The sequence below is a fragment of the Strigops habroptila genome, chromosome 8 (genome assembly GCF_004027225.2).
Source record: "Strigops habroptila isolate Jane chromosome 8, bStrHab1.2.pri, whole genome shotgun sequence".
NCBI lineage: Eukaryota > Metazoa > Chordata > Aves > Psittaciformes > Psittacidae > Strigops > Strigops habroptila.
The window spans coordinates 50000955-50027352 of NC_044284.2; the positions used below are offsets into that span (position 1 = coordinate 50000955).

The 26398-nt window shown below is 39.1% G+C and overlaps 2 protein-coding genes across 9 annotated transcripts in view; one reads left to right on the forward strand and one right to left on the reverse strand.

The window, feature by feature from the left end:
- FUBP1 (far upstream element binding protein 1) overlaps positions 1-18013 on the forward strand; it is a 42869-nt gene extending 24856 nt beyond the window's left edge. For 2 of the 4 annotated variants that reach the window (XM_030493919.1, XM_030493924.1), the window contains one exon: positions 10440-10663. Coding sequence is in view for 1 of the 4 variants with exons in the window: in XM_030493924.1 (XP_030349784.1) it covers positions 10440-10457 (18 nt within the window). In the remaining 3 variants the exon portion in view is untranslated. Of the gene's footprint in view, positions 1-10439; positions 10664-11540; positions 11704-16118; positions 16251-17077 lie in introns of those variants that run through there. The other 2 variants (XM_030493920.1, XM_030493921.1) reach the window with 2 other exon arrangements.
- Positions 21-24784, reverse strand: NEXN (nexilin F-actin binding protein). Of its 5 annotated transcripts, none has more exons than XM_030493947.1 (12): positions 24461-24784; positions 16739-16820; positions 15166-15244; positions 14931-15079; positions 13537-13578; positions 12238-12432; positions 11986-12159; positions 9719-9904; positions 4865-5062; positions 3311-3532; positions 2097-2282; positions 21-1653 (listed from the first exon to the last, which is right to left on the reverse strand). In XM_030493947.1, exons 2-12 carry the CDS (start codon positions 16763-16765, stop codon positions 1282-1284), a joined length of 1830 nt encoding a protein of 609 aa, XP_030349807.1. In that variant the 5' UTR covers positions 16766-16820; positions 24461-24784; the 3' UTR covers positions 21-1281. The 5 variants fall into 5 exon arrangements, with proteins under 5 accessions (XP_030349807.1, XP_030349805.1, XP_030349806.1 ...); XM_030493945.1 differs by having other exon boundaries at positions 4865-5065; XM_030493946.1 differs by lacking the exon at positions 24461-24784 and adding an exon at positions 23879-24056 and having other exon boundaries at positions 4865-5065.
- Between the last annotated feature and the right edge of the window lie 1614 nt (positions 24785-26398).

Consider the following 26398-nt stretch of genomic DNA (forward strand, 5'->3'; position numbering starts at 1 on the left):
AAGTAAAATATATTTATATGGCTATTAAGATAAATATTTATTCAAAACATCATGCAGCTTATTACCATTTTTTTTTTCCAAGATGTTTCTGAATTTGTAACTTTTGTTGATGCAAAAGAGGAATTTTCAGTAGGTGACTGTACAAAGAGCAGTCAGCAGATTCAACCACAGGAAAACTTCTTTCTGAAACAACTGCATAAATCTAATTTGCTGTAGCTACCTTGTCTTTATGTTAAGGCTTATACACATGTTCTTTAATTTAAAATGTGACTATTGTTCATGAAATTACTCCTGCAGAAGCTGAAAAATTCAGATGGTGTTAGCAGAATGACATTAGTGTTGATGTCAAGAGGTCTTAGAAAGAAAAACAGAACAGTAGCCTTAAGAAGATGACGTTTAGAGATGCAGCAATTTATTGCATTAAGTAAGAACAAAGATTGAGAAGTTAGGCACTTTCTGAAAATAATGTTCTTAAAGCTTGCTTCCCATCAACTTCAAATATGAGCCTGTCATAGCTGTCACCAACTGTTCCTGTATCATTTAAGCAATGAAAAAATTAGCAGTTTTACAAGCAAATGTTGGTACTGTGAAGACTACTGCAAGCCTTACTGAGACTGTTTTTAGTTTTGGATTATCAGTGGCATCAACAAGCAAGCCCATTTTAAAACAAAATAACCAATGCTCTTTAAAACAAAACAACAAAAGTGAGCAGTTATGTAATCTTTTATTCTTTAAAAATAGTACACTGGAGTTTTTGAAAATCATCAATAAGTATTTCCTTTGGCCAGTTCAATGCTTCTGAGATAAAGAAGAACAGCTTAAATATTCAGTGTTCATGCAAAATATACCAATAGATTTACACTACTACACAAGTTTCCAGATTGTGTATTTAGCTTTATACTATTACACAACAGTTGGTCTTCAAATGTGGGAGCACTATTAACAATTTGGCTTTTTTCTTTAGTTGATCTTTCATACACTGATTCCTTCTTTTTAGACTTTAATACCAATTTCTGTACTGAGCAAGGAACCTGGACACTCTCACAACTGAAGGTTATTCTTATCTGGTGCAGGAATGACAATGCATATCCTTGCTTTCTTTAGTTGGCCCCATCAGAGAAAGAGATGATGCAGTAAGAAAGTTTTGAGGGGAAGAAAGATTCCAGCTAAAGTAGAGCATTAGTAGTCATCAGCTAGAAAATAAAGGGGTAAGAGAAACAGATAATTAGATTTCATAATAGGAAAGGTGCAAGAAGAATGAGAATGAAGCAAATGAAAATGCTAACTCTTACTTTCAATGGTGAGAATACAAGTGCTAGCAGATGTGCCTCTGTTGTTGACTGCTTTACACATATATTCCCCTTCATCTTCTGGGAAGGTTTCTGGCAAGTAAAGGCAATAGGTTTCTCCTCTTTCAATATACTGATAGTCCTCAGAGTCCTGCAACATTTCTCCTTCAAACCACCATGTAACTTCAGGTTTTGGTTCTCCAGTAATTTTAACTGTAAATCTCACTGGCTCGCCATCAACAACTGATGTGTTTTTCAATGACTTCTTGAACCAGGGAGCTCCAGATCGAGCTTGATCCTCCTCATCTTCGCAAGTAGAACCATTAATAATGCTTCCCTCCTCCTCCTCTTCTTCTTCCCTTTTCTGTTTTAAAATAAGTTGATTTAGAACATTTAAAGTGGCAAGAGCAGTATCCCTGCCAGTGATAACATATTTGATTACAGAAAGTTACTGCATTTCTGAGAAGGGGAAATGCCCCACCTATCCTCACTAGATACCTAATGCACTGAATCTAGATACGGAACAAGCAAGGCTGTAATCTTAGGGCAAAGTATAAGCATTAAAAAAAACCTCCCATTTTCAGACTATTCAAAGGATACGATGAACTCTTCTTGCAGTATCTCTCGTACTTGTCAAGAATATGTGAAAACACTAAAAGCAATTTTACATTATTGCAGCAATTCACAGCAGCTGTTAAAACAGCGTAATGTTCCTTTTATACCTCTGGCAGTGTTGCCATCAGTGGTAATCAGAAGCTAAGTTAAATGACACTTAGGACTGAGGTAGAGGCACTTTGTAATTTATACCTTCTGTAATGCTGCATCAATTTCTTTTTGTTCAAACTGCATACGTAGTAACTTCTGTTCTTCAATTCTCCTCTGCTCCTCTTCTTCCCTGGCTCTTGCCATTTGCTCAAAACGGGCCTTCATGTTTACTTTATGAGTAAATGGAGCCTCAGATTTCTTGGCTGGTCTCACATCTACCTCATCATCCTTGGGAAGGAGAAATTAAAAAATAGCACTCATTTATTACCTTTTAAATATGTATAATAATAAATGGAGTTTTGTAGAGCAGTAGTTCTTAACTGTATGAAGCCATGCAGAGTCCTGTTTTTCCCAGAGGTTGGTTTGATGTTGGGTTTAAGGTCAAGTCTCTTAATACCTTATCCCAAGGATAGAGGAAAATACTATCTTGTGGCAATGGTAAATCCTTAGTGATTTGAGTTTTATGTCATAGTGTTTGGGGAAGTTTCAACATCTAACACAGTTGACCTTACAGAAAAATCATTACAGTGTCAGTCATTAAAAGCTCAAAAATAAAAAGGTAGACATTGAGCAGATACTGAAGTAACTGACCACTGTGAATGGGAACCTCAGAATGAGGCTCAGATCAGGCTTGCTGCTGTAAAAAGTTTTGTGCACTGCCATGCGATGCATCATGAAAGCTGACAGTGTTTTGGGTCACAGAGCATGGGGTCGATTTATTGCTTAGACTGATTGATAGCTTAATTTCTTATTTTTCCCCTCTGAAAAATGCCAGAGATTCCAGTCTGAGGCATAGATAAGTAGGCTTCCTTTTCTGCTCTACCCTGAGAAATGAGTAAAGATTATAAGACTTGATCTTCAAATGGTATTGTTTGGTTTTTGTGTTTTGGTTTTAATTCATACAGAATTAGAGTTCAGAAGGAGAAGCAATTCATGTGATGATTAACAGAGTAATTCTCAAATAAGAATGTTTCAAACCCTCAGACCGGCAGGTTTCAGGTTGTTAAGACGCCGAATTGAGGACTTTGAGCAGAAAACAGATCTCTGCTTGACCAGATGACTGATGATAAACTGGTGCTGTTTCCTTCAGGGATGCTGAGGTGAGACTTTCTCATGCATCCAAATAAGGGAACAGGAAAGAAGGGAGAAAAGAGTTCTGGAAATGTAGCAAACTTTTAAAGCAGCAGCACTGTCCACTCCTGGATCGTTAGTGTGTGAGTTAAGTACATCATTAACATACACAGAATGCAACTTACCTCTTGAAATTTTTCAGCTTCCCTTTCTCTTATTTCTTCATCCATTGCCCTTCTCTTTGCTCGCTCTTCTTCAATCTTCCTCTGTATTTCTTCTTGAGACAACTGTCCTATTTTTTCAAATTTGCTTTTTAAGTTCTTTGCCTGAATAGAACCACTTCTTTTTAGCTTTATTAATTCTTCATACTCTTTGCTTAGCTCGAAAGTTTCACACTCTTCTTCCAGCTGTTCAGAAATTGCAGAATGTTTAAGATGGAAAATGCCATAGGTATTTTTACTACCTGTTCTCCCCACAAATAGGTGTAACTTAATACACTTGAACAGTTCTCTTAGTTATTTGAAATCAGCAGAGACATTTTCTCTGTATCTTTTTTCTTTGCTATTTTCTAAACTAGATACAGATTTTATAATATCTTGCTTAAATGTACCCTTTGTTCAAAATTGCTGTCAATAAGCCACCTTTCACAGACTCAGAAAACCAGACACCTAGCAATACAAAGAACTTGGTTATCCTGGATCAAGAATTTACCTCTCTGGCTTGTTTGCAATATGATATGAAATAACTTTCTAAAATACAGCTACTTTGTTACAAAAATACCTTTTTTTTTTTTTTTTTTTTTAAATTCAGTAAAAAGCAAATGAGGTTTCAGAATGTTGTGGCTGGAAAAGAAATGGCAGTTGTGAATCTTGTAGCCAAAGCCTGTCTGAAGCTGATATTGTTGCTATTTTACTCCCTCTTTTTAGGACTTCTGACTGACAGTAAAGATGTATATGCATTTTAGTTGGAGGACCCTGTCTCTCTCTCTTCTTCCCCAGCATGTAATATGAAATTTACTTGAAAAGTTCAAGTGAATAAAGGCTCTAGTGAAAGCTGGAGCCTTTATTACTCACTAGCTTAGCTTAACAAAAATGTAGTCCTCTAACATTCAAAAGAGAATAATAAAGAATTGCCACCCACAACCAAATCAAATTGAAGCATAAAGTTCATGAATGTGATGTTTTAAACATTTGGTATGCAAAGCAAATTTTGTGTGATTTTTAAGATCAACTGTGACAGTCTTCAAACCCCTTGATACACTGACCAAAAATAAGTTGAGGCCACTGTAAATTCTTTCCTAATTAGTTAACACAGCATTCCGTTGAGGAAAAGGAAGAATTTTGCTCTTTCTTACTTTCAATTTTGTATTTTCATTTAGGAACTAGATGTTTCTCCTCTCCTGTTATTGTAAATATTACATAATCACTTTAGTAATGCTGTACAATTTTCAGAAGTGACTGTAAAATATCATTACAAGTTTGAAATTGTGCTTTTACTTTTAGGGTGGCAAGGGATAAAAGGATTTTCCTGGTAGATTAGTGATAAAAATATTTTTAAAACACTGTATAAGATATATATGTTTTTCTATTTTTCATTCTTTTAATGTTATGCTAAAAGTATTGATTTAAAAATGCTTCTAAAAGAATTTTGTTACATTCTTAAACTTTGAGATTTTAATAATTAACTGAAATTACCTATTTTATTCAGAATATGCATAGCATATCCTTTGATATACAAACCTCTCCCATTTCTTGTCTCAACTGTTGAAATTCTTGCTTCTCCATTTCCAACTTTTGCCTGCGCTCTTCTTCTGTGCGTCTCTTTTCTTCTTCCATTTTTTGTCTCAGCAACTCCTCAAAATTAATTTCCAGTTTACCAGGTACAAGAGATTCTTGAGAAAATGTTTTAAACATTTCTGGCGATTCATCATCCAGCACCTGCTGGAAATTGAGGGCATTAATGATACCTGTGATGAAATCACAGCAGTGCTCAGACACTCTAGTACATAAAGATAACCAAGTATCTTGCTACATCTGCCACAGCATAGTAAGATGCAATGTGGATATTCCTCTAATGTTTTGGGAGGGAGTGTGTTTGTGGGGATTGTATTTTACTTTAGCTCTTTATTATTACAATGCTGAACTTTATAATGAGGATGAAGGTGATTATTAAAAAGCAGTCTTTTTTGCAAGGTGATGAGAGGATGTTCCCTAAATGCAGCTTTGGGACCTGAAACGATTCCCATTTATTTCTGAGACTATCATTACACAAAGTGCTTGTGTTTCAGTGTCATTGCTCTTAACACTGAAATACCTCTATCTGTAATCTTTTCCTAAGCAAACTGAATTAAATTCCTGTTCTTAAGCAATACTGGTATTCCCAGTAAGCAGAACTGAACAGAATTTTCTACAGGAAACTCTTCTTGTGCACTAATTGATTATACAAAGTTATGTTGCCAGTTCATTGGTTTGGACAACCCAACAGGAAGGGTTTCCTCCTTTCTCTGTCCTTTCTCAGGAAGGGCTAGGCTTTCATGGTCATTCGTGAGCAGTTCGCTTATTTTGTAGCTAATTCATAAGAGGGTAGGGCCTGAGAAAGGTGAATTTCACTACTTCCAAAAGCAGGAAGTGTAAGAACAAATATTTTATCAGACTGAATTTGTTGAAGCAGTTTTACCAAAAGAGGGAACTGTATGCTACAAAAATGGCCAGGGAGCATGACAGTCCCTTGAGTTTAAGCAGCAAGATTTTAAATAACTTTTTGATAAAACCTATATAAATGTATGTTTGTGCATGTAACTACGTAAATTAATTAACAGAGATGGACTCAACAGAAATATTCTGTAGATAAATGTGAGGTTTTCAATTTACTGTGTTCATCTCACATTCTTCAATGCAAAGCTGTGGGGTTTCTTTTCTCTGCTTTTTCAAGAATAAGTTAATTTGTTGTCTGGGGCTCTGCCATCTTTCTAATTTGCTGTCTCTGGAAAGAAAAATCTGGGTTGCATTAGTCTTGCATTTGCTCTAACTAAATAGTTAGCTATAAGGTGTTGGGATGGAGTTTCCAGGACCAAGTCCAAAGAGGAGTGTAAACCCCCAAAAATACATTGGGAAATGTAAATAATAGCTCTTCAAATGCAAAATCAAAGAAAATCCCAAGTCAACAATCAAATAAGGAAAAACAGAAGGGCACTTCTGGTTGACATTTCTTTTTCTAGTTCAAATTTAGTTCTTTGCCTGAAGGAAAACTCTTGATATCTGGACCTGTATAAAATGACTGTAAATCATGACATAAATCATGGTGGTAAGGCACTGGAACACGTTGTCCAGAGAAGCTGTGCATGCCCTATGCCTGAAAATGTCCAAGGCCAGGTTGGATGGGCCTTTGAGCAACCTGGTCTGGTGGAAGGTTTCTCTGCCCATGGCAGGGGGTTTGGAACTAGATCATCTTTAAGGTCCTTCCAACCCAAACCATTCTATGACTCTCTGAGGTCAGATACTGATCTAGAACTGTGGTGATGTGGCTTTTGGCACTATTTAATCAGTGCATGTTTGAAAAGCCTTGTTGCAAATATGGAAGAGTCCAATGTTGCTAAACTGTAGGCATTCCCAACAGTAGTCATCAGTCAAATGCTAGAAAGAATTAAAGGAGCAAAACTTTCATTTGAGAAAGTGTTTTGACTAGCTTTATAAAGAAACAAACCTTTTTTTTAAAGATTCTTTGGCGCTCCCTTTTCGCTTTATTGCTGCTTACTGCCACTGTAACTTAACACCTTTCACTGCTCTTTGTGCCATCTCAGTTTGTATGTCTGTCTTGACCTATTTTGCCCATATCCTTTTTATGTTTTACAGCTCTTTATCTAGTTTTTTGCCTCAATCCCCCTCAAATACTGCTGCTATTCACTATAGATGTCCTTCAGATTTTCCCTCTGAGTAAGCTTACAGTTGGACTTCAGCCCCACCATTCCTTCCATTCTTCATTTGTTTTGCATAATATGAGCAGATTTGTTGCAATTGCGTTATGGAGAAGTGGAGTCAAGAAAACAAGGCTGTTAACTATTTCCTTTAATGAAAACAGTGCATAGCCCCATCGTTTTCAGAGGCTAATCACAGCTAAATTAACAAAGAAATGTGAAAGTCTCTTGTTATGATGCATTAGTTCATATGCTCATCACTTCGAGAAGATACGGAACCTAAGTGAGTAGGAGAAGCATTAATTCAAAATTTACCAGTGCACGTACGTGTAAGCGTTAAAAAGCTGTGCATGTGAGCAAACACTAGCAGCTGTCTGCTTTGTATTTTTGAATCATTGAGTTACAAAAAGGCAGCAACACAACTTATTCCTGGGTAAAAAAAAAGAGGAAAAAAATTCAGCTGAATTGTGGGATGTACAAACTCCTTGTGATTGGTTCAGTAAATATTTTAGCTGTATTTTGTGAAGTGGGAACAGATGGTAGTGAGAAACGGTCCTGTACCAACCACAGTTTGCAGCAGTCAACAAATTTTCAGTGAGAAAGTGACTGATAGAAAAAAGAATTTTTTTTTTTATCTGTGCTAAGACAAGTTCTTTATGCAGTCTCTAATAGAAAGAGACTGTCAGGAGTGAAAGATGAATGCTTCAGTCTGAAAGTGATCACCTTGGTGGTGGTAAGCATGGAAGTATGAATGCAGAACAAGTAAACATGAAATAGGGAGGTGGTGTTTGTGTTTTCTAGCAACAATATTACTACTTCTGTGTGTGTACACTTTCAAAACTAAACTAAAATGAATCAACATGAAAAAGGTTCTAAAATAACTGCTTAATTTAAATGCTTATATAAAAATGAAGTGTGAGGTTTTACTACTTCTGAAAGAGATGACTAATATGTTAAAATGTTTAAAAACACATCTGCATTTGTGTACTACGCATTGTGTAGCTGTGCAATACAGGGAAAGCATGGTCTTATATTTTGTGTTATAAGTAATAGGAAATGTGTTATATTCAGGATGCTAATTAAGAGAAGACTTCAAACCTATATGCTGAAAATACATTTTAATTTAATTTCTTGGATTATTGAATGTTTTCACTGTCTGCAGTTAAGAGTACAATCATAGGGTCTTTGCTGCATCTAAGGGATTAAACCCTGTTTAATCAGTGAGATTTTTCTTGCCTAGACACTTGATCTTAGGTTCTTGCTACACGGAGGCAGATTCTCAAGAAAGCAGGAAAAAAACCAGAGGATGGCACATACTTTCTTTGCTTTTCTTTTTAGTTGTCTGCTGGCTTTTCATAATGTAATGTAATGGCAGAAGTCCAGTACTGCTGATTTATTTCCTAGTGGCTTTAGTTTCAGTTTTCTGGCTTTGGAGGTATGGACATACCACCATTTTCCATAATTGCTTACCAGTGCAATATCAAATATAAATGTACATGGTAGTTTCTCCAGGTAGTCTTTCAGCATCTAAGTCTTGTCTTTGGCCCAGTTTTCAGGCAGAGGGAGCACTGCTAGCAGTGTAAGTAATCATACAAAGTTTTAATTTGTCTCACAAGCATTGCTTTGCACGATGAAGAAAATTTTATTAGTTACGCAGCTGGTCTTTCTCAATAAAACCACAGAGGGGAATGTAGGAAGACACTCCCAGATGACTGGGTTATTCCACAGTTCTATATGGTGGGTCTTGCCCTTCCTTTTGAAACAAATATTTAGGTTTAGGTAGTATTTGTGTAATTTAATACTGTGTTTCTTAACAACCACCAGTAAGTAACTGGCTTATATCCAAAAGCCTGCTGAAACTTGAAGTTGTTGGAATAAACATGAAGAATACAGTGAAAAGCTCCATGCTAGTTATTTTTTATAAATAATGTTGCCACTTCTGAAATCGGGCATCTTTCTCTGCTTCGGGTAGTGTCAGGATCTCGATCCTAGATTCCTGAAAATTTTTCTTCAATGTAATCTTAACCCAAATTTTAGAAGTCATTGCATATCACAGAAATCTGAATGTGTCTAAGGAAGTTCCATATTACAAATTGTTCTAACGTTAAATGCCACAAGTTACTTTTTTTGTTTCTCTGAATAAGCAACAAAATACAATAAAAATAACAGTGAGCTGACTTCGGCCATCTCAATTTTTCCTTCCTAGAGGGCCACAGGTGAATAGAAAATTCGTACTTGCAGTGAGCATTTCTCTAGTATGCCATGAATTAGCATTTAGCTAGTAAGAACTGATTGGTGGCTAACCTATAAAGGTAAGGAGATAAACTTGGAGAAGTAAGAGGAATTGCTCTTCCCCCCAGAAAAACAAACCCTACTTGTAAAAACATTCTGCTTTCTAAATTTGTTGCATCTACCATAATAATACCCATTGGACACAATATCTGATTTTGATTAAACTACTGAATCCTTTCTAGGCTTGCTGTGAGGAAGGATTTTTCTGTGATTTTTGGTAAATGAACTTGATTAGTTTACCCCACCACCTTGTAGTAAGTACTGAGGTAAACTAATCACCGAAGGAGTTGAAGCATGCATTCTTAACTGTAGTTAGAGCTTTTCCCCAGAGCTGCTTTACAGTTACTTAGGTAAAAACTAAACTATATACTAAACAAAAATGCCATACCATGTTCTTCCTTGCTTCAGCAAATGCTCTTTTTTCTTCTTCAATGCGTCGTCTTGCATCTTCCTCCGCTTTCCTCTTTTCCTCTTCTCTCCTTTGTCTTTCTATCTCCTCAAAACTGAGTCTGAGTTTACCAGGACGGAATTCTTTAACAGAATTTTCACATTCTTCATCGTCACCTTCATTTATCTTCAGAGAAGAGGGAGAGTAATAAATAGAAAGGACTTTACCCAAACATAAAAATATTCTTTATAGTAAATAGATACTTCATTAATTCCTTTCTGATATTTCATAATTATATTTTTCTCCTGGGGGAAAAAAAATGTATCAAGAGTTTGGTTCCTGTAAGAAATATTTTAGTCTTCATTTTAGCTAGGGGAGGGAGAAAAGAAACATATTTTCATAACCTATATGTAGCTTCTGTAATTTCTAAAAATCTGTAGAGTGTGTAATTCAAAGTATAATGTGTTATAATGAAAAGGCTGAACAATTAAGTATTTTACAGTCTCGGGAATGGATCATTTACTTTAAATCACTCCCTATTTACTTTCTTTACATCTCTTTCATAGACCTTTATGCTGTCAAGTCTTTTTGTTTGCATATAAATTGTTTTCACCAATGCAGTTACCAGTTAAAAAAATGCTGTAGAGTTCTATAGCAAAACTAAATCAATTAACACTTTGCTATTACTACAAACTGAGATTTTTCTTTCTTTTCTTTTTAGACATTTAATCATCACTGAAGAAAGGGAACCGATATACTCTGATCTCTTCACTATTGCTTGTCTCCAGTAACACTTATCTGCAGAGGAAAGCCTGTGGTTTGCAAACTGCAATCAAGAACAAAAGACTGAACCATCTTCAGAAGACATCTTGGATTTCCTTTGGAGTACAGAAGTTGTAAATTATATTACTTGCTAATAAATGCAGATACAGTGGGAGACATGAACAAAACTTTAGTTAGAACAGCTAGTGACTTTATGAAGTTCTCTCTCCTTCATCTTCTTCCCTGATCTCCTTCACCAGTATCCCCTGCCCAACCCCAAACAAAAAGAAAAAAGTGCATTATTGACATCATGTTGAGGTTATTTATGTGGAATGGTTAAATAATTTACTGGAGGTGGGAGGTGGAAGAGTAAACTACAATTTAGGTATCTACCTAAACCTAGAACTCTATTTGGACCAGTTGGGAATTTCAGAGTTTCAGCTTTCTCGAGGTTCTATGGTTTGATTTTTTTTTTTTTTTTTTTTCTTTTTTTGAGAATATAAATATCTTGAATTTTTTTGAAATATAGTCAATATAGTGATCTTAAGCTGTTTGTCCAAGAATGTTCAATCATAGTTATTATACTCTGTTTAAGTTTGCAAATTTGTAGAAATAATATCTTCAAAGATTTAATGAAAGATTAAAATCTCATTTCTCATTCATCTTCTCTGTATGTGAATTAACAAAGTCATAATGATCATAATTGTACAGGGGAAAGATACTTAAATACAGAACTTAACTTTAAAAATGCTTTTGGAGTACAGTGAAGTGAGGAAATACAGAACAAACTACCTGGTATACCTTATGTTAAAGCTAAGTGTATAACTCTTAGTATGATCAAAGAACAAACTATAGCGAGGTCTGTTTATAATTGATCTAAAATAAGTGTGGTTTATGGTAAAGAACACATACAGAGGCAGTTTTGCAAGTAATATAAAACAGGAATTGTGAGCTACATTTCTGATAATTTGGGGCTTAATCTAGTAATTTCTAGTACATTGTTGTTTATGTGAATACATACAAGAGAGCTGACTGTCTTTTTAACCTTGCTTCATAACAGCAAAGTTGTAATGGATATGTTTATCATAAGTAAATATGGGAACAAGAAATAGTGTTCTGTTACTGCAGAATGTCTTCATAAAAACTGGTTACTGACACATCTGAAGCACTAGTTAAGAAGAAAACAGACAACTAACTATCTTCTTGAGGACTTACTACTTGAGGTACTATAAAGTGTAGATATAAGACCTTCTAAGATTGCTGGCAGATTTAAAACACATGAATTTCCTGGGTTTACTAAAAGAATGTCTTAAGTGTTATGTCAGTGTGGATAATGAGTTAGAGCTAAGGTCAAAAATACATCTTTCAAAAATTGATTTTCAGACTCCTAACAACCAGCAATATAGTAAAGAGTAAGAAAAAAGAAGAATCAGATACAGGAAAGAATGTAAAAGCATATCCTAATGTGAAAATTCTGTTACAATATGAACAAAGCATGCATTTACCATTTGCTGCCTAGCTTCTTCAAAGGCACGTCTTTCCTCTTCTAAACGCTGTCTTGCTTCTTCCTCTGCTTGCCTCCTTTGATTTTCCTGTCTTTGTCTTTCAAGTTCTTCAAATGTCACTTTCAGCTTACCAGGAGACAGAGACTCTGGAGTTTTATTGTCTTCATTTTCACCCTGTGTAAGGAAAATAAAATTGTTATATCTTAGATAATAGATATTTATTTCTTAGATATTTTTAGATGAGTGGTTTACCATGACAAATGAAAGGCACTGGGTTTCCTTAAGGGATGGGGTTCGTTCCTCATATTTTAGCTTCATTTCTTCATCCTGTCTCTCTCTTTGTTCTGCTCTCTCCTTTCCTGTGTTCTCAAAGTTTATTTTCATCTTCCCAGGTGTTTTGGTGGCTTTTACAGGCACTACTGTAACTAGTAGTGAATCATCCCCTTCCTGTCCAAAAAGATATTTATTTAGTTTTCATAAAGCTTGACTTCAGACTCATTTCCTATTAAAACTGTTGTTTTCACCTGTGTGCACCACAGCTTCCAAAAGAATTACTTGTATTGAGTATTAACCACAAGAATAAACCCATTTGCCTGTAGCAGTCACTAGTTTTCTTGAAATACCTGAAAAGCATCAAGACTAAATTACATTTTAAACGTAACTGCTGGCAAACTCCTTGATCTCTGCATATTTTCAGTAACCATATGCATGGTTTGGAGAAGAACAGGTGGAATTTTGAATACATCACAATTGTGATGCCACACTACAGCCACACTCTACTTCCAGTCTTCCATTAACTATGTAAAGGAAACAGTGCAGTTGGAATAAGTTAGTAGTTCTAGAGGCCAATATGTAATTTGTCAGGCAGAGTAATTTTTTTGAAGGATATTGCTGCTTCAAAGCTATTTTCACAACTTACTTGACAAAATATATTTTATCCTTCCCTGCCCCCCAAATTACCATGATCAACAGGGATACTGTCAAATAAATTAAAACTAATGTTTTAGATTTTTTTTTTCTTCCCCAAAGCTGTAGTAGGAGTGTGATTTTCTCGTGTTAGTGAAAGACAGTAGGACATTTGGACCTAGCTTTTTCAAATAAAACATTTACTTACAAGAATTAAAATCCAAATACATATAGTAAATTAGTCAATTAAGAAAAAAGTTAACTGAGGTGTTCAAGCATCTCTTTATTGACAGGATCCCCTTTTAATTTCAAGTTTAAGGCAAAGAGCTTTTAAGATAGTACTTTCCAAAGCCAGAGGACTTGGAGTATCACTGCCAGTATACTTCAACTCCCTCTGGTAGCTTTGAATATATTTACATTTTAGAAGTTTTTAACTAACCACAAAGTATTCACAGTGCAGACTCTATTTCAAACTTAAATAAATTGACTTCAAGTGCAGACACGATTCCATATACTTTAAAAATTTGTTAGCTCGTTGTTGGATCTCAGTTAGGTATTTGTGTGCCGTTTTCCCAGCCCAAATTACAATAATAACACAAAGTGAATAAAAACGTAGGTGAACATTTCTTAAAAAAATCTGATTACCTCAGCTGCTGATTCAGTTCCCGTATTGTTAAAGTCATCAATCTATTAAATGAGAATTTCATATGATTACATTACTTTGGCTCTTTGCCTTAGATTTGCAAACACAGAACTGGAAATTCTTTTTGTATCAGTGATACATATGTAGCACTTAAGTTTATAGAGATGATCATGATTGAACCTTTGTTGGAATACTTCAGAGATAGGTTAGCTTGTTGAGGAAGAGGGAACATAAAACATCACACAGAAAGTAAGCTAAAGCATTCTTAACTCTTCAGTGATGAACTGAGAAGAGTACTTTCGATGTCCGTTCTTCATTTAAGCATTCCAGAATTGCGTAAGAAGAAAAAAAAGCTAAAGCAAGCTCATTGATTATTTCTGATCCAAGTCATGCTGTCATCCACTCAACTCCTGCAAAAAGCTGCTGTCTTTGCTTCATATGCTGTCTTTGTATGTTAGTGTCTAAAACTAACACACTTTCTAAAATTCTACATCATATGTATTTCTGCCTTCCAGACTAGATTAAATATATGCTAGAGATATTTCCATTAAAAGTACAGTTTTAACAATGTTAAAAGTCTCAGCAGAAAATATTATCCAAGTCCTTCGTGGAAACTGACTCTTCCTATAACACTCTTTTCCTAAAACAAAACCAAAGCCAAATTAAGAACTGCTGTCTTTTGGCTAAATAAAAATCTACTTATGGTTCTACTCTATCACTTAGATGCTCACTCACAGCAGAATTTGCAGCACTGAAGAAAACTTACAAAAGGAATTAAATATGATACTACAATGCAAAACTCTACAAAAGCCAAGATTTGCTTTCTTGGCATTAACAAAAGTTGGAGTTTGTTCATATATATATGTATGCAATAAAATTTCACAAAGTGACAAAGGAGTAAAACATGATCTGGATCTTAATGATTTATGATTTGTACTGCATTAGTACCTTCTCATTTGTGCCTGTCAATAGTATTTTCTTCTTTCTTATTGCTTGCCTTAGTTCATCTGTCAGTGAACTGTACTCACTAATGTATAAGCAAAATTTGTCTAAGGACTGGTAAAATATAAGAAACATTTTCAAATTAGTTTAGAAAATTCTGTAAGCTTTTGTATGCCTATGACACCAAAATTTGTGCCTGAATCACATTCCTGTCATGTTTCTGCCTGTCTAGTTTCATCTATAACTCAAATTTAACACTTTAAAAAATAGTTAATGATGTAAAGAAGTGAAGATTCTCTGAATATTATCCCCCACTTCCATCCCACTGAGCATCTCCCGCATGAATCACTACTATCAGAAATCTTAAGACCAGATCTTTCTGATCAAGACAACTTTTTTCCTTGTGTTGAGTGTTTACAGCTATGTCCTGACTATTGTGAGCAGGTGACCATACCTCCTGGGCCTTCTTTGCTAATTCTCTTTGAATTTTTCTTTTCTCAAACATATCTTGTTCAATTCTGCGCTTTCTTTCTTCTTCCATTCGTTTTCTTTCTTCTTCTTGCCTTTGTTTCTCCATTTCTGCAAACTTGCCTTTAACAGTTCCTGTGAATATGAAATGCACAGTTCAGTAGTTACATCTCATACTTATCTAGTGAATTATGTGGCCTTTAAAGCCAGGTCTCTCTTACCTATAAGCTTTGGAACATAGCCTTTTTCAATTTTAGATTTTGTGTCATCGTCTTCATCAGATCCAAGCAGTTCCTTCATCTAGTTGACGAAACACAGAAAGTAAACTGTCTTTAGACCTTAAATAAAATTCTGATATTATTGCCTTAAAATAATGTGAAAATATTTTCACATATAATATTGAATATTAAAACAACACAAAATATTTGCAAAGAAAATAACCTCCTGCTTTCTCCTGTTCCATTCTCTCTCTCTAATATATTGTTCTTTTCTTCTTTGCTTTTCATCTCTAGATCTCCTTTGATTTCTTTCTTCCCTTGCTTTCTGCATAGCTTCAAATTTATCCTTTACATCCCCCTTGTGAAGCTTGGGCACATAGGACTTTTGGACGGGTTTAGATGAAGAAAGCAGAATCTTGGTGAAGATAAAGAAGAAATGAAGATAAGAAAAAGAAAGTTGAAACAGATGGACAGAAATATTCTGATAGATTGGATTAGGAAGAATGTAAAAACAAAAAACAGAAGTGCATTTGGAATTATGAACTTTGTGCCACTAGCTGTCATCAGTTAAGCAGCTTTGTATTCGTTCACAAACAGTAATAAATGCTGAAATACCCAAAACAACATTTAGCCTTGTATTAAACTTAGGCTGTAAGTAACGGTAATGGATAGCTCAATAACTAAGTATATGAACTTTGAATATGTACATTTTCAGTTACCATGTTTCTGAATCTGTATTCAGGTATAGATTTATACTGCTGATTTTGATCATAAGCAGTCACCAAAGAGCCTCTCTACCTCTAACATTTAACACAGGTATAAAGACATAAACATATGGTACAGTATGTATGTTTTCTTTTGCAACACTTCAACAGCCATATGTTTTTTAAATAAATAGTATTATTTGTTAATTTAAAATTTCCAACACATTATATACTTTTTTTTTAAATATTTAGAGAAACTTGGAAATCCATCAATTTTATGTTGAAAAGTGCCAAGATCACTGGACTTGCAGGACTCTGATACTGAGACAGCTAATGGACACTTCTTTGCCAATGCTTATTCTGCACATGTCCAAAGAGAAGAAGGTCAGTAAGCAAAGTTCCCACTTTTCAGAACTACTGTGAATTTTTCTCTCTTTTTACTGTAATGACTCCAGGAATGTTCTCAATATAGCAGTGCTGAAAAGAACGGGCTGAAAACATTCCATGTTTCATATTTTCCACCTAAACCAATAGGTTTTGTTCCTGTTGCTCAGTAGCCTAATATTTACAATTTAGAATTACATGTGAATGTTGCCCAGAATTTCCCCCCAACATTTAAAGTTTCTTAATATTTTGTTACTGTTATTTTGCCTTTCTTCTTCATGTTTTTTTTTAATAACATTAAGAACGTATTTCACAGATTCCATCAAATCAGACAGTTTCATTAAGCTACATTCAAGTGCCTTTCCATTATCTTAACAGCAATACCAGCAGATTTCCAATATAATTGTCTTTTACAATTGTTTGTAATTACTCTTTTTGCAAGAATAGCTGTAAATTACTACATTGATTACTTTAAAATTGGTACATACCTCAGTTTTCTGTGCAATGTCATTCATGGCTACTGTATTGTGTTCTGCACCTGGATTGTTTAAGATTGCTTTCAGTTTCTACCTGAAAGAAACAGTTGAAGTTATATTCCTTTCTTTTCCTTTTAAATGATACTTTAACCATCTTCCAGTAAATAAGTTTGCATAGGCTGAAACCGATGTATCACAATTTCAGTTGGTCCTTTGAGGCTTCTGAAGACATGAATAGGTTCTAAGTGTGCAACAGTAATTAAAAGAACAAGCTTATGATTCTCTATGCATGCTATATATCTTAGATATTGGGTTTTAATTTCCCTTTTTTTTTTTTTTTTTTTAATAAAGGAGACTTTGAGCCAAGCTCTGGCTGCCCTGGCTGGTGTGTTGCAAAACTCTTTTTCAGTGCTCATGCTAGCAGAAAGGAATGTGCTCTGCACCTCTGCCGCTCCACTCCAGTTTGATGTGTGAGCCAGTGAGCTCAGGTTCCATGAAGTTTGCAGTGCTCAGGCCAAAACCCCACGGCCTCCTGGAGATGCTGCTTTGCCTTTATACAGCTGGCAGGAGGAAAGATGGCGCATGGCTGGGGGAACCTACCTGGATGTCAGAGATGCAGCTGGATCTCCCGCCTGGGTGAATGCTCTTGCTTGAGTCCCAGCCAGGCTGGCACCTCTCTTCACCCAATATGGGAATACAAAATAATGCTTTCCTTTCTCCTAGGGCTACTCTAGGAAAAACTACTGCTAAAAACTATGAAATGAGTTAGGTAAACCACATACATACCTTAGAGAAAGAATTTATATCATTTAATTATGGGCTGGAAATGGCACTGCATTTTTAACGAGAAAAGTGTTACAGATTTTAAATTATTTTAAATTAACTGTATTTCTTAGGATCCCAACAGAAAGGCACTTCAGGTTCAGGACAAGCCTTTTGCCTCCCCCCATTTCTTTTTTAGATTATGAGAGATTGTGGGGTGAAGGAAATCACTGCTGTCATTGTACTGTAGCAATGCCCTGAGTCCCAGACAAGCCTAAGAAGTCAGTGTGCCAAACACGGTACAAACAAACAAACTCAAGGACTCAAAGTAAAAAGGCTGGAAAAGTAGCTTACTACAGGAGGGAACTTCTCACTTGTGGTTTAGAGGAACTGAAGTCAGGGCATCTCATGATATGGAAAGTCAAGTTCTTAATAGTTCTTAGCCGTTACGTTCTCTGATTCTCAGTAACAAATATCATAAGCATTGTAATTTTTATGTGGTGTTAAAAATAAAGATCATTAAGAGTCATTTTCATATAAGCTCTTCAAGAACACCAACATCATGAATGCTCACTAGTGCTGCTGTAGCTACACAGATTGAATGAGATTCTTAGATATCTTGGGATGTTCTTCCAAATGAAAGGACTAGCAACATACAAAACAGGAGCATTTAGCTACCAATCCCTGCCCTGGTTTATAAATTTCAGACTCTTGCAGAACATCTCTGTTGAAGTTGAATTTGAAAACACTTGGATGTTCCTTTTCGACAAATGAGTATGGAAAGTCATTCCCCCCAAATCAGAGTTGACAAATACCTCATTTCTAGACTGATAGAAATCCAAGACATTACAGTTCATCACTTATGAACACATGAACATAAAATTGCTAAGTCTTAGTTCCTATTTAGACTGTTTCAGATTAGCAATAGCATGTTAAAATCCTGTTGTGTCTAGAAAGGTAGATAACTGTACATCTACTTATGTGCAATTAATTGTAGGGAAAAGGTTATGAGTCTAAGAAAGGCAAATAACTTCACTAGCATCCTTGTGGTCTCAAGGTCCCTACACACTTTAATGCATTTGTATATTGTGCAGTTGGTTTTGCATGTCTTCGTGAGCTTTAGCTTAATTCATGCGTGTAAGCAAAATCCCCACTGTGATCAGTATAACCTTAAAGATACTTAAAATCTTTTGACTTCTTCATTTTTCTAAGCAGGTCTTAGAGAAGTTCTTCTCTGTTCTCTTCTTTTGCTATTCTTCTAAGTTTTTCTTCCCTACATGTGGCTGAGAGCCTTTAGCCTTGTACTTAAAATGCAGAAGCTGTGTAAGAGCTTTTCTGCATGAACCCCTGAAAAGACAAAGGAACGCCATGCACTGGTACAATTCATGCACTGAAGTAGCCAGGGGAAGAGAGACTTTCCAGCCTTCATACAGGGCTGGAGCAGAAAAGTAAGCCCCAAAGATCATCTTTCACAAGGAATTCCATTTCACCTAAACACCTCAAGTGGAGGTTGCTGCTAACCTTAACTACAACATACCCTATGTCTATATGGCTTCATCTTAAAGTCATTAAAAAACTTACTATTTTAAAGACTGATTTGCTTATTATGTGCCATTAATCGTAGGAAGAAGATTAGGAGTCTAAAAATACAATTTAGCTTTTGAGCTTTTAGATCAACTTTCTCTTGACCCCTTCTGATAGCTCCAACTCCCTGAACTCCTTGACAGTGTCAATAAGTGGCAGCAGTGAGACCTCCTCTCAAATAACAAATCTGAAATTTTCTTTAAAAGTGCAAATACTGCCAGAAATTTTCTTTGCAAATTCCTGCTCTCTGAACTTCCAAAAGTGTGCCAGTCCAACAGGTTGTGGGCCTTAAAGATGGCAGATACATTTCTGCCATTTGGAATACTGCCATATCTGCTATTACTTTAGGCTACTTTCCAGTTCTTTGGCATCACTACCTCTTAATATGCTTGAAGGTTAGCCAGCTGGCTCGAAAACATTTTGCATCTGCAAGTCACCCTACCTCCATCTTTGATGCTAAAAGATACGGATATAAAGCAATAGGGCATTACTGAACATGATACCACCCATGTTTGCACTTTGATCAACATTGAGCAGGAGCAGCAGCAGGACCCTGCCTCAGGCACCCCTCAAGGCAGATCAGTAATTTCCAACAGACAATCCAGAATCTTTAAGAAAAAAAGAAGCACTCCTTGAGATTTGGCTTGGGTCCTGAGGCAGTGACCACTGCTTCAGGAACAACAAAAGCAGACTGAAGCTCTTTTCTATCTGTCTTAGCATTAGAAGAGGATCCACACTCTCAATGTATTGTTGCTGAGAGAACTGAAATGGCTAAGCCAAGAAGTCCTGACACCTACCAATCATGGAAGAACAGTGCCTTCATCTGCCGAAAGCTTTGCGTGAAGTATGTGGTCATAAGTTTTCCATCCCAAGAAACCTTGACTTACTAATTCCCTTTTGAGATGAACTAGTTATAATTTTAAGTTGCACATATATATATATTCTTGTTTTGTAGTACGAATTTTCCCATCTAATACAAATAATGCTTACTCTTAGAGGCAACAGGAGTCTACTTGTATATGTACTTACTACAGAAGAGATTTGTCCTCCTATTATGAAGCTGTCCAATCTGAAGATTCATTCTCATATTTTCTTTCAATTTCCTGAGATCAACATACCTCAGTAAAAGCTGTAAGAGCTCCTCACTGACGCTTCCCACTCAGAAAAATCCCAGATTATAATGTCAGACATAACCATGATCAAAAAATGAATTCAGCTTGTTACTAGGCTCTTCTTTGCCTGCCTCATCACTCTAACATTCACCTGACACTAGTCTTTATTTTTTATCCTCTCCATATTTTACCTTTCCTGTAATGAAATGAAATATCTCAGGACATGTTAGTCTGGGGTTATAATGTTTATACTGAAAGTACAAGACTGCAGTTCCACTTTCAAGAGAGGTCTACATTGAAATTTTTCCTAGAAGAAAAGTTTAACCTTCATCTTTTGACCAATGGTCCCACCTCCGGAACTGAGTGGAAGAGAAAATGCCATTACTAGAATGACTTGGCTGGTTGTAATGCAGAGAGTGATCTCTAAGAAGTTTCAAGTGAAAATTTAATACAAAACCAGCAACATGTAGGAAACCAGGCAATAGAATAGAAATACTCTGTAAAAGAAAAGTGACTATTTTCAAGCATCTTATTTGTTTGCTGTAAATGAGTGAGCTGTCACCTCCGACATATGTCTTGATTTGTTATGGTCATAGCACTTCTTCAACTTTTCATGCAGACTCCTTGCTTCAGGCAAAATAATCAGTGTGAACAAAGAAAACCATGAAGGGGACAGGCCTGAAGTCCCAAAATCCATATCCTTAAATTTAACTAATTTCCATTCCTGAGAGGAGGGCAGAGTCCTCAACTGATCAAAAAACTGTTGTACAGCTTTAACCAGACAAAAACCTCTCCCATAAATAATAAAATTCCCCTTCATTAGAAATCATAGAAGTTCCTGATTTTCAGTAGGATTATTAACATCCTCACACAAGACACAGGAAAATACCAGCATTTTCCTGAACTGAATACCTAGTCTTTACAATAGGAGTACGAAGCCAGGACTTTAAATAAAGTCCAGTTCCTCTGTGGTTTCTCCTTTCGGGAGGCCCCCCTGCTGTCCTACGGCTACTGTGAGTTATAAATAAGCCCTTCACAGCACAGCCTAAGTTACGTTTACCATCTGTCTCCTCTTTGTGATCCACTTGCAGGGAAGACTCCATTATATAAGAAAACCATATTGTGAGAGTTGGAAACTCACTACTTGCAGCCAAAACACTCAGGAGAGGAAAACACAGCCCACTGTGTTAAAGTATTTAACGAAATATTAAGTAGAACTGGGAGGAGAGGGGGAAAGAGAGCCATGTCCATCATTTATGTCCTTACCGTAACTGGTCTGGAATGACACCGACAGTTGTTGTACTAAATTACAGATACTAAAGTAGATACTAAATTTATCATGCATGGGCGAAGATCCTGAGCCAGCATAAACCGCCAGCTCCACTGAAGCCAAGGAGTTAGGACAATTAACGCAGCTGTCTAAACTTCACACTTTGTAAAACACAAAATACAAAACTACTTCCACTCGCTTGTATTTCCTTCATTAAGTCTTTCTAATTAAAGACTTACCAACAACTGGCCCACATAATTCAATTTTATACACAATCTTTTTCCTCAATCTTTAATTTTATTTCACTTCAATATTTACTGGGAGTCTCATAATAGAATAGTTCTTGCAGGTATGATGTTATTATTAAAATGTATTCATTATTAAGGATTTTGTCTATGTTTATATGACTACAAATACTATTAATGTGACGGTGCCGTACAGTCCAGCTGCTGTGTGAAAAAAATAAAATCATCTTTCTCTGTAGAAAAAGTCTGCCTGTTAATTCCTTACTCTCTTTAGGTACTATTATGGGGTACATAGGATCCAGAGCAAACGTAGTGGGGCTGAAAGAGTGCCTGGTTATGGGGGAAGCCCTGCTGAGATCTTCTGGCCCAAGATACACGTTCCAAGATATCCGCTGATCCTAACCATGGGTGACAGTAAATTGTGAACTGAGGTTCCCGAAAGAAGAATTGCTTTGCCCCATGCCACAGTTCCTCCATCCCCCGCTGTGTCATAGCAGCTGAACAGAAACTGGGTGATTTGAGCTCAGCTCTTGCTCGCTGACAGGACTGCAGGAACCAGGGTACCGAAATGTGGGATAAAACACCGGACATGAAGCGCTACTGCAGTCTGCCTCTTCCCTTCTCCGACGGCAGGACACAGCCTATCTGCCTCTTCTCCAAAATCCTCATGGTCAACTCAGACTGCACACTGTGCCCGTCACTGTGCCCATGCTCTGCTCCTGCCACAAAGTAGAGGTCTCCTGGCTTCCTGGAGCTGCTTCCAGCTGACCAGCCCCACTCTCCTGGTAGCACTGATGCCTATAAAAACCAGACCATGTGTAATACCTTCATGTGAGTGGGTATGGCTGTGCCTTTGGTGCACAGCAGAGGGTCGCTCCTACTATTGCTTCCCAAACTGCTCTTTCACTGCCCTTAGCCTTCCCCTTCGTTCGCCCGTAGCTTCCAGAGGGCTCACGACAGCACTGTTCCTTGTCAAAGGAGTTTCAAGGCTGAATATCCAAGCATGGTAAATGACAGGTTGTCTGACTTCTTCCGCTGAGGAAACTACTCATTTGAAACATTCCAAATGCACTTAGAGAGGATATTTCTTAGGCACGTCTTAAACCGTCTGACCAGTTCTTGTATTTCACTAGGCTGTGCTTTCTACATATACTGGACATACTCTCATACTTTTGTCTATTCCTTAATACACTTGGCCCTCTTATAAGACTAATTGCTATTTTACAATTTCATTTCAATGGACAGAGAGATCTAAGGTCTCTTAAGACCTGAGCGCTAAGGTTTAGAGTACCATGTTTTCTAGCATGCTGCTACTTGCTGACTGATTTCCAAAATACTAACACGTTTCATTAAACATGTTTTCACAGCTGTTTGTTGTGTCAGCACAAGCCCTTATTTACCCAAAACAAGCAAATACATAGTTTGTAAGCTGTCACAGAGGACCAGTATTTTCTCCCAAGCCACGCTGTCTTACAGTCATCACCTCAGGACGAAGCAGAACCTACAGAGGCAGCCGTACGCCCCTGCTGCTGAAGACCCCACCAACAAAGCTGAGCGCTCTTTCTGCGCAGACGTGGTTTATGAGCAAAGGGGTTTTTAAAACAACTTTTATTAAGCGCCCGTCAGCGGGAGGCAGCCCCGCACCCGCGCCCCTCACACGCCGCGTTACCCAGGCCCGGGCGCTCCCCGCTGCTGCCGCTCGGCTCCGCAGCGCTGCCCGCGGCCGGGCACGAGCCCCACCTGCGGTCGCTTCCTTTCACCTCAGCTCCGAGCCGCGCTTGCAGCGGCCGCAGCGCCGAGCCCAGGCCCCCGCCCGGGCCCTGAGGGTCCCCCCGCCCCACGGCTGGCGGCGCCACAAGCCCGGCTCCGCACATCCCGTTACCGTCTGCTAGAGGCTGCGGCTGCCCCTCACCCCGGCGCTACCCGCCGGCTGCCCCCCCCAGCAGAGAGGGCCTTGGCGGCGGCCCCTGCCCGCCGCGGCCGCTTCTCCCGAGGGACTTCGGGGCTGCCGCTCGGCCCGGCCACCCGCGGCGGGTCCGGCCGAGGGGCGCCGGGGTCCACCGAGCCGGGCAGGAGCCCGGGCCCCGCCGCACGGCGAGAAGCGGGGCAGCAGAGCGGGGCGGGGCGGGGAGCCCCCCCGAACACTGTTCCCCGGCGCGGCCGGCGGAGCTGTTCTTACCTGCGAGCGCTGCCCCGCCGCTGCGGCTCGGCGTGCTCCCGGCGCGCGGGCTGGCGGCTGCGGAGCGCCCCTTGGCTGCGGCCGCCGCTCCGGCGAGGCAAGTTTCCATAAAAGTCGCGACGCGCGGCCGGCGCCCGCATTCCAGGCGAGCCCCGCGCCGCGGCAGCTGTCCCGTCCCGTCCCGTCCCATCCTGCCCTGTCCCAGGTCCCGGCCCGGCTCGGCTCCGGCCCGGCCCTGCGGTGCGGCACGATATCCCCGGCCCCTCGCCGCGGTGGGGGGCACAGCACAGCCCGGCCGCGCCACCCCGCACCCCCCGCGGCGCACAGCCGCCGAGCCAACAGGCTTATTTTGGGCTGGAAGCACCGCGGAGCTATAAATAGCCGGGGCAGGGAGGCCGCTCCGGATAGCGCGCCCCTGGCCGCCCGGTTCCTGCCGCAGGGCAGCGGCCGAGCCGGGACCCGCAGCCCCGCAGTCCGCTATTAGAAAGGAACTGACTCGCCGCGGCTGCTCCAGGGCCGCGTCCCCAGGGATCACCGAGGCTGCAGCGTCCCGTCCCCCCGCGGCCGGTTGTCACCACATACCTGCAACTGCCGCAGGCTCGGCCGCCGCCGCCGCCGCTCTCCGCGCCCGGCCCCGAACCGGAGCTGGCGAGAACCGAGATCCGCGCCGAGAGCGCTCCCCCGCCGCGGAGTCCTGCCCTGCCAGAGGGGAGGCTTTATACCCCCGGTGGCCGGGTCCTAGGTCGTCTATGGCACATGGAGAGCAATCAACTAATAATAGTAATGTGACAGTTAGCTGATGGAGCAGAGAGGAATCTAGCTAGTGCCAGACGGGCGAGAGGGAGAGCGTGTCTGGTTTGAAGCAGAGCCTTTCTCTGGAAACTTTACAGAGCAGGGGCAGAAACATGACTTTATTACATCAGAATACATTCCTTTTCCTGCTTAAGGATGACTTGTTTCCTACACATGCAACTGCAAGGACTCCAGTGCAGAACTTTCCTCTTCATATCCCACTTGTATTGTGTCTACCAGGCTGGAGCCTAAGCTCCAGCTTGATTATTAGGATGACAACCACATGGCCTTAGGCTTTGTGACTCCGAGCAACGGCCATCGAAGTTAAACACAAAAAGTGTTTGTCTTTTGAAGCTCAGCACAGGAACTGTCCCCCTGTGCCACCCTCAAAATAGTTGTACCCATATTTCTGAAGCAAAGGTGCAAGGTTTCAGTTAAGGATTGGGCTTCCCACTCTCAGTAAAGTAAGTTTTCAGCAGATGAACACAGGTTAAAGTTGGGCAGATCAAAGGACACACACATTGCCCTTCTGAGGGTACCACATCATTCTGGTGTCCTCAACATAAAAAGGACATGGAACTGTTGGAACAAGTCCAGAGGAGGGCCACGAGGATGATAAGAGGGCTGGAGCACCTCCCGTATGAAGACAGGCTGAGAGAGTTGGGGCTGTTCAGCCTGGAGAAGAGAAGGCTGCGTGGAGACCTCATAGCAGCCTTCCAGTATCTGAAGGGGGTCTACAAGGATGCTGGGGAGGGACTCTTCCTTAGGGACTGTAGTGGTAGGACAAGGGCTAATGGGTTCAAACTTAAACAGGGGAAGTTTAGATTAGATGTAAGGAAGAAGTTCTTTACAGTGAGGGTGGTGAGGCACTGGAATGGGTTGCCCCAGGAAGTTGTGAATGCTCCATCCCTGGCGGTGTTCAAGGCCAGGCTGGACAGAGCCTTGGGCGACATGGTTTAGTGCAAGGTGTCCCTGCCCATGGCAGGGGGGTTGGAACTAGATGATCTTAAGGTCCTTTCCAACCCTTACTATTCTATGATTCTAGGATTCTACAGCAGTAAGCATTAGACACTTTGTGTTCTCCATTTATATTACCCCACAAAGGAAATCTTATTCCATGACTGGAGCTTACTGTAGCTGTTGGGGTTGGAAATAATCCTGAAAAAACTCATCTCCTAAACCCAAGGCAAGAGACAACCAGTTGGCACAGAGAGACAGATGCAATGAAACCAACCTGGTTAGTACCACAGGCAGGGATCACACCAGCTGACAAACACTGCCAGCCAATGACAGCCAGCCCGAGCCTGGGGGTTTGTTCATCTATTAAGGTCTCTGGCTGAATCACTTTCTGATTTCCAAGACTAGAAACACCAAAACTTGGCTTTTTGGTGGATCACCAGCCCATGTGTTGAAAAATTATCAATGCTGTGGACCATTTACAGAAGTAAAATCACACAGGTTGATTTTTGATCCAGTTTAAACTGGACAGCTCCAGTCCTGTTCCAGATCCAGCTCCAACTGGACAGCACTAAACAGACAGTTTAAACTGGAAAAGCTGTTCCCATTCCTTTATTTTTGTTTTTCATGTATATTATACATTTTGTAATAGTTGTTTTTTTGTTGGATTTCAGGGATCAAAATCCAACTTCAGGGTGACTAACTGGTATCCAGACTCGCGCCACATTAAATAATTTTGCGTTAGATTTCAAGCATTGTACACGTTCAAGT

Bases quoted from the DNA above. Each gene is read 5' to 3' on its own strand.
- NEXN (XM_030493945.1), bottom strand. From the start codon at position 16,765: ATGAATGACATTGCACAGAAAACTGAG. The intron at 5,066-9,718 runs GTATGGCATTTT...CTCAATTTCCAG, and splicing joins CTGAAGCAAGGAAGAACATG to CAGGTGCTGGATGATGAATC. The intron at 2,283-3,310 runs GTAAGTTGCATT...CTCCTTCCCAAG, and splicing joins AAGCTGAAAAATTTCAAGAG to GATGATGAGGTAGATGTGAG.